Source organism: Archocentrus centrarchus, chromosome 18, assembly GCF_007364275.1.
Source record: "Archocentrus centrarchus isolate MPI-CPG fArcCen1 chromosome 18, fArcCen1, whole genome shotgun sequence".
Classification (NCBI taxonomy): domain Eukaryota; kingdom Metazoa; phylum Chordata; class Actinopteri; order Cichliformes; family Cichlidae; genus Archocentrus; species Archocentrus centrarchus.
The window spans coordinates 8,745,858-8,754,760 of NC_044363.1; the positions used below are offsets into that span (position 1 = coordinate 8,745,858).

Here is an 8,903-nt window from a genome sequence, read left to right on the forward strand (position 1 = left end):
AGACATCAAGAGTTGTTTTACTTTGTCTAGAGTCCTGCTTGTGAGTGCAGAGGTGCTTTCTTGTGCTGTGTATGTGCAGGTTTACCTTTGTGTCAATTATTTTCCCTGATTTCTGAGGCAGAGCTGATCTGTAAGTTTACTGAAGAGAAAATCTGAATACATTTGTTTCTTCATGTCATGTAAGACAGATAGCTAGAGCACTTCGAAAGATGAAAAATGAACCAAAATGTTTTCATCAAAGAATTTTATGACAATAAAAATGTTAAAATTTTACAGTTGGACTTTTGTGTTTTTTGAGTGTTCTGTACTTAGAAAAGTTATAAGTATGTTTATATTTTTTGAGTTGCTAGAGCTCTTTTAAAATAAGTACTTCTGCATCAGTATTATTTAGTATGGTAAACTAATAAATAATATTCATTTAAAAATAGTTTTAAGTAGAGTGTACTAGAAAAATTTCATGACACCTTTTAATAATTTTAAGTATGAATAACTAATAATTTTTGCATTGTAAACCTGAACTTGTTCGGGTCTTTATACTGTGAGGCCTCCTTATTCTACATGGCCTTCCTAATGTCTACAACACTGGTGTTTATAGTTGCATCTTAAATTGGCACACAGAGTGGGAAAACTTGCAGTTAATCCCTGGTGATATACTAATTTTTATTCTTTAGATTCTTGTATTTTTTGTAGAGCACTTCATGAGTTCCACCAGGATGAGAGACAGGACAGAGATACCAGGGAGGGTTTTTCACAAAGAGGAAGTGGGAAAGCACCAAATCACGAATGACTTTGTTTCAGTTCAACCACAGACGATTCCCACTGACTCAAGTGGATGGATAACCTTGAACATCTAAACATATTAAATCAGGACATTTACATGACACTTGGGGAACAGACAGTATGAGGACAAAAACTTAAGGCAAACTGAGGGCTTAAATCCACAAAGCAGTTAGGGAAACAGGATACAACCGAGGAAACAGGACACTGATGAACAGAATCAAGCAAGACAAGGGGAAGACTAGCAAAATAAAACAGCAAATGACTAAACAGCAGAAATGCAGACATTACATGGAGCAAAGAGGCCCAGAAAACTCAGAACTAAACATAATTACAATTTACAATGAAAGCAGCTCTAAGACTGAGAATAAAATCAGAGAAATAATCTAGAATACAAAATTCAAAATGACCAGAAATCCAGGAAGTCTTTTATGGAGGCTTGCTTCATTAAGGACGTGTGACATCACTAATGACATCTGAAGCCTCACTGGTTTAAGTAGTTGCTCAGTGCTGGCATGAATTTTGAACACATATAAATGCATTGTTCCCCTCAACATTTGTGTGTTTGTGTTCATGTTGGAGTTTCACCAGTTTACCTGTGACACACAGGATCTTGATTCCCCTTTATGGCAACACTTTGAATTGGGCTCTCCTATTAAGGTTTTACATACAATATGGCTATAAATAATCAAATGTGACACTACTATAATGTTCACAAGTCTTTTGTTTTTCATTCCAAGGTGAAGTGTTTGCAGCTGGGTAGAACAGCAACACCTTATCTATGGGTATCATCTAGGCAGAGGTGTGTATATCCAATCATTCTAAAACAAGAAATATCAACAAGCTGATCCTGAAAAACCTGTTGAGCCAGTTCATTTTCACATACTTAGCAACTTAAATCCTGAGTTCTGAACTTGATTACAGTAGTTGAAGTTCATAATTATTCTATAAATATTGAATTAACAGCTTTTATAAATAATTAAATATTCAGGGTTCGGAGTCATGGGACCACTTAAATGGAGGTGGATCGCGCCGTTGGTGAAAGGTCCCACCCTATGATCGTTTTCAGGAATCGCACCCTGCTCGACAGTTTCATAGTTATCCACTCATGGAGGTGAGCTGGAAATGGGTGACGGTGCCTCTCCTTGTGTTTTTCCTGGCCGTTCAACTTACAATTCACCGACAAGTTGCTCCGGATGAAAACTCAGGTAAGAGATTTAAAAAAAAAAAAAACGAAACAAAGTAGGCTTTTATACGAAGGAGTATTAGGGCCACATTGAAAAAAAAAAATTAAATTGTGCATTTCGAGAATAAAGTCAAAATTTCGAGAATAAAGTCGTAATTTCGAGAAAAAAAGTCAAAATACTATTTCGAGAATAAAGTCAAAATTTCGAGATTAAAGTCGTAATTTCGAGAAAAAAAGTCAAAATACTATTTCGAGAATAAAGTCAAAATTTCGAGAATAAAGTCGAAATTTCGAGAAAAAAGTCAAAACGTCAAGACGTCGTATTACATCCCACAGGCCATGAAATTAAGTGAGGAAAGTGACCACTACCTGCCAGAGTGTGAACATTAATGAAGAGAGAAGGTAAGTGAAGTGTTCATGTTGTATTGTTGACTGATAGCCACACGCGGTATGTAAATCTTGAGTACAATGCTATTCCTCCGCTCATAATCTCCCAAATAAAAAGTGACAAGCAGCCAAAATCTACTGGCCAAGCTAGCTAAAATTGCAAGATGCTATCACAGACGGTACACTTTGTTTTTATTAGTTGTCATCATCTTAAACTAATTGCTTATGTTAACATCCTGTGACTCTTTTAGATCTGTTTAAAGGACCATACTCTGGAAGAGAACCGCTTCTCTGAAACTGACAAAAATGGCAATCACCGTGACAGATTTCCTACGTGATCGGGGGGTTCCAGAAGAAGCACTCACACTAATCGAGGAGCAAAAGGTGCGATGTGACAGAGACACAGACAGGGTAGCCAACTATAACCTGCAAGTGAATCATGGTATTCTCTGAGAATGCAACCGGGGAAAAGTGTATGCTATAATAACTTAAGATGCAGAGGCCCCGCAAATTAGGTCATTTCAATATAACAGCCAGTTTTCATTTGCATTTTTAGGGATTTTATATTCAGGCTTTTCTTCCACTACCACTTGTAAATGCTCCACTGTAAAAAATGTCAATCTATTATTTATGATATGACAATGATATACAACAGAGGTGAATGAAAGACTATACAGATATATCCATACATTGTTGGACTGGGATAGTTTGGTGACTGTTTTTCTTCAATATTGACTTGGTTGCGAAATGATAGAAATAGGACACACCTAGTTAACTACTTACTAGTTTAAATACATCAATCCTTCCATTTTCTGCTTATCTTGTTGCTGTCATTCTTTCAGCTGCTCCCTTGTTCATAACGGGTTGCCACAGCAAATGGAAATACATATTTTATCTTTAAGATTTTTACACCAGATGCCCTCCCTGACACAACTATTCCTGGGATGTTAATATACCATTAATGGATTTAATGCAAGTTATTGCATTTTAATATTTAATTTAGCCATATAAGATGATAGTTTGTGGTTCTAAATTTAGTGGGCTATTTTTGTTGTTTGAATGAATTTGAATGTTTGAACTTTAAATTTAAATTCATTTGAATAATTTTGTTGGTATATTTCTACAAATTACATTTATTTTGAGGGCAGAAAGGTGGTGTGGTGGTTAGAACTGTTGTCTCATAGTGAGACGGTCTGGGTTCGAGTCCACCTTGGCAAACCTTTTTGCGTGGAGTTTGTGTGGGTGTTCTTCAGTTTTCTTTCACAGGCCAAAGACATGCACTTAGTGGGGTTAGGGTTCTATTTAGGATTTTAAATTGCCCATAGGTGTGAATGGTTGTCTCTCTCTCTCTCTCTCTCTCTCTCTCTCTCTCTCGCTCTCTCTCTCTCTGTGTTAGCCCTGCTACAGGCTGGCAACCTGTACAGGGTGTACCCTGCCTTCTGCTCTAAGATAAGCTGAAGAAAATGGGTGGATGGACATTTACATTTAATTTACTTATCTCCCAAAGTCACAAATTGCACACAAAGGTTAGGCTACATTCATAACATACAAATCATTTGCTATATAATCAACCATTTAGTATAATGACCTGAGTAAGATGCCATGAGTTTGTTCAAATGAATTTGCAGATTCTTTCCAAAGTTTTCTGCATACATATGACAAATGATCCTTATCGTGGTTTTCCTATTCTTCACAGATCGACAGGGATGTCATCTTGCTTATGGACGATTCAGCTTTGGCTAACTACATTCCCTCATATGGAGACAGAATTGCTCTTTTTAATTTTTGCAAAAATCAGAAACCTGTCTCAAAGCGAAAAATGGGCCTTTTTTAAAAGCTCAGAGAAAAAATGAAACTAAGAAAGGAAACCAAACAAAGTGAAGAGGAGCCTAAAACCTCTAAATCCAACTCTAGACGAAGAGTCATTAGACGGACTGTTGAGATAGGTTGGATACACCAAGACAATACTGAAATCAAACAGGTTAGAGCAAAGCAAGGAGGAGGGACCAGAAAAGTTGTTATGAACATCAGTGGTGGATATAATGACATCCTGAAAGAAGGGAAAAGTCTTTTTTTCCCAAATGGTGTTTCAAGTAAAGGCCATGAATCAGACTTCACATTTGATGTTTGGGATTTTCAGCAAAATTCCTTATCTGGTGACATCTCAATTGGCACAATATATGACACCATCAAACTTCCCATGCTGCGTTTCTACATTGCCACAAAGCAACAATCAGTTGTAGATGTTTCTTCTACTGAATCAGAACACACTGATGTTAATTCTAACTTTGATGGCCAGGATGACATTATTGAATTTTCTGACAGCCAGTCCTTTTCTTCGGCACCCAATTACTCAGATAATGATCAGGACAGTCCTCATCAGCAAGTTGCCTCTGACCAGTCAATTGTTACAAATCAGCCAGTCACCACAGATCCCATGGTGGCTTCAGAGGTCCATTTTATCTTACCAGAGATATTATCAGATGATGCAGTTGTTCTTCACGACTATGTAACACTGGGAGAAAATCCACATAATATCTCTGACCCAGAAATTACATTTGGCCCAAATCCAGAAGATGATTTTGATAATGCTGACACACTGATTTATCAGCCTGAAACACCTGACCATTCACCTCAAACAAAAATGCTAACCATACACCACGCAAATTGTTTCAATGATATGATTGAAGCATTTTCTGACCCAGACACTCTGACTACACAACTGACAGTGAGGCGACTACTTCCAGATAATTCTGAGGAAGCTGGTAGTGGCTCAGGGGTACTCAGAGATATCTTTAGTGCCTTTTGGCAAGAATTCTATGATCGTTGCACTCTTGGTACATCGGTGAAAGTGCCCTTCATCAGACATGATTTCAAGGCTGACACCTGGAAAGCTATTGGCAGAATTTTCTTGAGAGGATACCAAGATTGCCACTACCTTCCCATCAAGCTTGCATCCCCTTTTGTTGAGGAGATGTTATTTGGAGTAGTGTACAGTGACCTGACAGAAGTCTTTCTTCAGTTTGTAAGCTGCCAGGAGCGAGAGATCCTCAGACAGGCTTTACAGGACTTCTCTTCCATTGAAGCTGATGACCTTCTTGAGGTCCTTGACAACTATGAGTGCAGAAGAAGAGCCTCAGCAGAAAATCTACAATCAATTTTGATTGAAATTTCACACAAAGAACTTGTGCAAAAGCCAATGTTTGTAATTGATTGTTGGAGGGATATTGCAAAACCACAAATCAGTCTGCATTATGAGAAGCTAAGGAAGATGTACGATGACCTTAAACCCACATCTAAAAAGGTGACAAGGCTGTTAAAGTTTCCAGGTGATATGACAGCAAAGCAAAAAGAGGTTGAGCATCATCTCAAAAGGTATATCAGAGAACTCAATGAAGAAAAACTAGGGAAGTTTCTGAGATTCTGCACAGGTTCTGATTTGATTGTGTCAGACAGTGTCACTGTGGAGTTTACAGTAATGTCTGATTTTACAAGACGTCCAATAGGACGAACATGTGGCATGTTCCTACAGCTACCTGATAGCTACGAAAATTTCCCTGACTTTCGTGCTGAATTCAACGAAATTCTTGAAAGCAACATTTGGGTGATGGATATTGTGTAGCATTATTATGTGTCCCCTTAGCCATAATTCTGGCTATGCTGTTGCCAGGCTAATAAGTTTAAAATGGTGAAAAAGATCACAGCCTTAGTTAACCGATAGAAACACCTACAACTGTTTATTTCCTTTTCTTAGGTGTACTTTGTCTTCAAGTCTCATCTGTTCTGTCCGGTTATACTAGTGGCCTATACTGGACTTTTTTGATATCTGTTTTTACAGGGCCACTTCAAGTACATTTCTCACAAGCTGGGTTCTAAGCTATCAGCAACTGCATATCTGTTTTAAAAGGTGCTGAATTGGAAATGACATGTCTTTGTGTGTAGATGTTATTACAAAATTGTAATAAGTGATTCATATAAAATAAATGTAAATAACAGACAGTTAGGACCTTATTGATACTTTTCAAATCTTCACTGACAAAATATTGTTGGATTGAATCTGCACTTGATATGGTAGGTGAGCATCATATTTTATTTAAAGTTATTGTAAAATAAAACCAACATGTGCAGACTCTTGTGAATAGACACGTTTACATCTGTTCTAAGCAGCTACAGCAAGCTAATGTGAATACCAATTACATCCTCCAAGGGATTCCTATGCTTTTCAATTGGCTAATCAATATTTGTGAATGTGCACATGTAAGATTTCCCGTTCATGTGACATTTCCCATTGTTACATCTTCAGGGTTTTATGTTGCTTAGTATGTTCATAATTTAGACAATGTATTTTTTCTTCATATAGTCACTGAACTGCATTGAACTGCTGCTGCAAAAATGTATTTCAGTTTTGTGCCTTAGGATATGGTTTCCCAAGTACACACAGGACAACTGTGATGAAGCCACAAGTTTTACATGATTGATCTGTAACTGCACAAATCATATTAATTCTGGGAGTATGCCATGCTATTTTTTTTTTTATTTTTTTTGTCATTTTAAAGTAATGGAAATTGTTATTTCTTTTTATGTTATCTTAATTTTCTTTACAAATGCACCAAAGAATGTTCATAATTTGATGTTTTTAAAAGTGCACCAGTTTCATTTCTGTATGATCTGTTTAACAATCAGTTAAGTTAATAATCAAGACTTAATAGCTAGTTGATAGCACAAAAAGTTAGTGAAATAAAGAGTTTTCTATTTAAAGATTTTGTGTCTAGTGACTGGCACCTGAGTAATTTTGCAGGAAATTAAGTGCACATTGCATCCTCTACAATACAATCTTTTAATACTCCAGCATGTTGTGCCATTGTTACAGACAATATTCTTGTAGACTGTTATGGTAACCTTCATGTTGAGTCAGTCCTTGACAGTTTAACACAAATTAAATTGAAGAATAAAAGCATAATTAACCCACCACAAATTATTTCAGCCTTCATATATACATCGCTCCTTCACAGCAAACACTGATTAAGGTAGTCAGAGGGGAAAAAAGGAATACTTTCATTGTGAAAATAAAGTTTTACAAGTAGGCCCATGTTATGGGTAGAAATAGCTTTTATACTCTGTTAAATTGTCCACATTTAGAGGACTTCATGGTTTCAGTACCAGGCTTCTGAAATCTGACAGCTCACACCAATTAACGTCCTTAGAGGACTATCCTGCCTTAAATATTTAGCAGTATTTCATTTCTTAGTAACAAGTACAATTCAGCAGCAGAAAATGCATCTCTTGGAGCATCCCATCCTTTTTCCTGCATTAGAAGACAGCAGAGATCAAATACAGTTTCATCACAGGGGTACTGGCTTTTGGGGGTGCACTCCTCCTTACATAGGGCCAGCTCCTCCAAATCAATAGTCTTAAGACAGTCTTCAGCGCCATGCATCTCTGGAAGTGTGTACATCAAAACAGGACGGCCTCCAGTCACCCCGTGACCCGCCTTTGGCCTTATTTTGTGGGAATTCCAGGTTGTCACGACTTCATTAAGTTCGTCCTGAATAAAAAGATAACGAAAACATCATACTGAAGCTTTTAATTTTTCTGTTGCTGCTGTTGCGCGCATAGTCCTAATAAAAATAGTCAGGTGTGCGAATTTTTTGAGAATTATGCGCTCCAATACCAAATATTAATATTCCAAATATGCTCTAATTAAAACAATGCTGACTTTATGATGGAAGATGTGGATAACGAAAGCAAGGGTAATGAGCTCGGAAACGTACCTGAACAAGGTTTAGGAAGCAGAACTGAATTAAGCTTTTATCCAAAAAATCACCGGAGAAATGCCCATCATCTTGGAGAGTTTGGAAAAGATTGATCCAAAACTGTGCACTTTGTTTTCTCAAGATTCCCCACCAAAACTCAATACGCTGGTTTGCGGTGCTGCGCCCATAGACAAAACTTCGGTCTCTTGCAAAACTGTCAGTGTGGTTCCTTCGCAAAAAGACAAGCATGTTTTCAACATGTCCATTTTCTGTCCCCCTGTCAGCGCGCAGACGCTCCGGACATCCTCCCAAGCGCGCAATAGATGTGATGAAGTAATCAGCAATCACCTTTGGGTCGTTGTTTGTTCTGTAGGCTTCCATCCACACAACATAGCGACTAAAACCATCAATGCAGCCATTGATGCCAATGCCATAGGGCTTCAGTTTATCGTACGAATCCATGTGCCACAGAGGATTTGGGCCTTTATTACGGTAATGCCTGCGTCTCAGACGGCGCGCCCGCCTGAGCTCCACACCTTCAGGATCAAACAACTTGATCAGCTGCCTTATTGTGTCTTGTGATGCAACATACCCCCTCTGTAATGCACGAAGGTGTAACCACCGATATCCTTGCATCTGTCCGTTGCCAGCTATTTCATTTTGCACAAATCCGGACAATTCTTCCAAATCTGTGTGATTTTTCCTTCTGACTAGACACAGATTTCTGCACCATCTCTTCAACGTCCTTATACTTATAACTACACCGTGTTTATGCGCTAAAAGAGAAAGAATTTCCTTAT

At 37.8% G+C, this 8,903-nt stretch overlaps 2 protein-coding genes across 4 annotated transcripts; one reads left to right on the forward strand and one right to left on the reverse strand.

Moving 5' to 3' along the window:
- Window positions 1–1,874: 1,874 nt before the first annotated feature.
- LOC115796683 (uncharacterized) lies at window positions 1,875–6,867 on the forward strand. Of its 3 annotated transcripts, none has more exons than XM_030753047.1 (3): window positions 1,875–1,985; window positions 2,602–2,734; window positions 4,047–6,867. In XM_030753047.1, exon 3 carries the CDS (start codon window positions 4,200–4,202, stop codon window positions 5,970–5,972), a length of 1,773 nt encoding a protein of 590 aa, XP_030608907.1. In that variant the 5' UTR covers window positions 1,875–1,985; window positions 2,602–2,734; window positions 4,047–4,199; the 3' UTR covers window positions 5,973–6,867. The 3 variants fall into 3 exon arrangements, with proteins under 3 accessions (XP_030608907.1, XP_030608905.1, XP_030608906.1); XM_030753046.1 differs by lacking the exon at window positions 1,875–1,985 and adding an exon at window positions 2,297–2,365; XM_030753045.1 differs by lacking the exon at window positions 1,875–1,985 and having other exon boundaries at window positions 2,251–2,734.
- Window positions 6,868–7,073: 206 nt separating this feature from the next.
- LOC115796976 (uncharacterized) lies at window positions 7,074–8,565 on the reverse strand. The gene is made up of 2 exons (XM_030753471.1): window positions 8,122–8,565; window positions 7,074–7,895 (listed from the first exon to the last, which is right to left on the reverse strand). Exons 1-2 carry the CDS (start codon window positions 8,563–8,565, stop codon window positions 7,569–7,571), a joined length of 771 nt encoding a protein of 256 aa, XP_030609331.1. The 3' UTR covers window positions 7,074–7,568.
- Window positions 8,566–8,903: the final 338 nt, after the last annotated feature.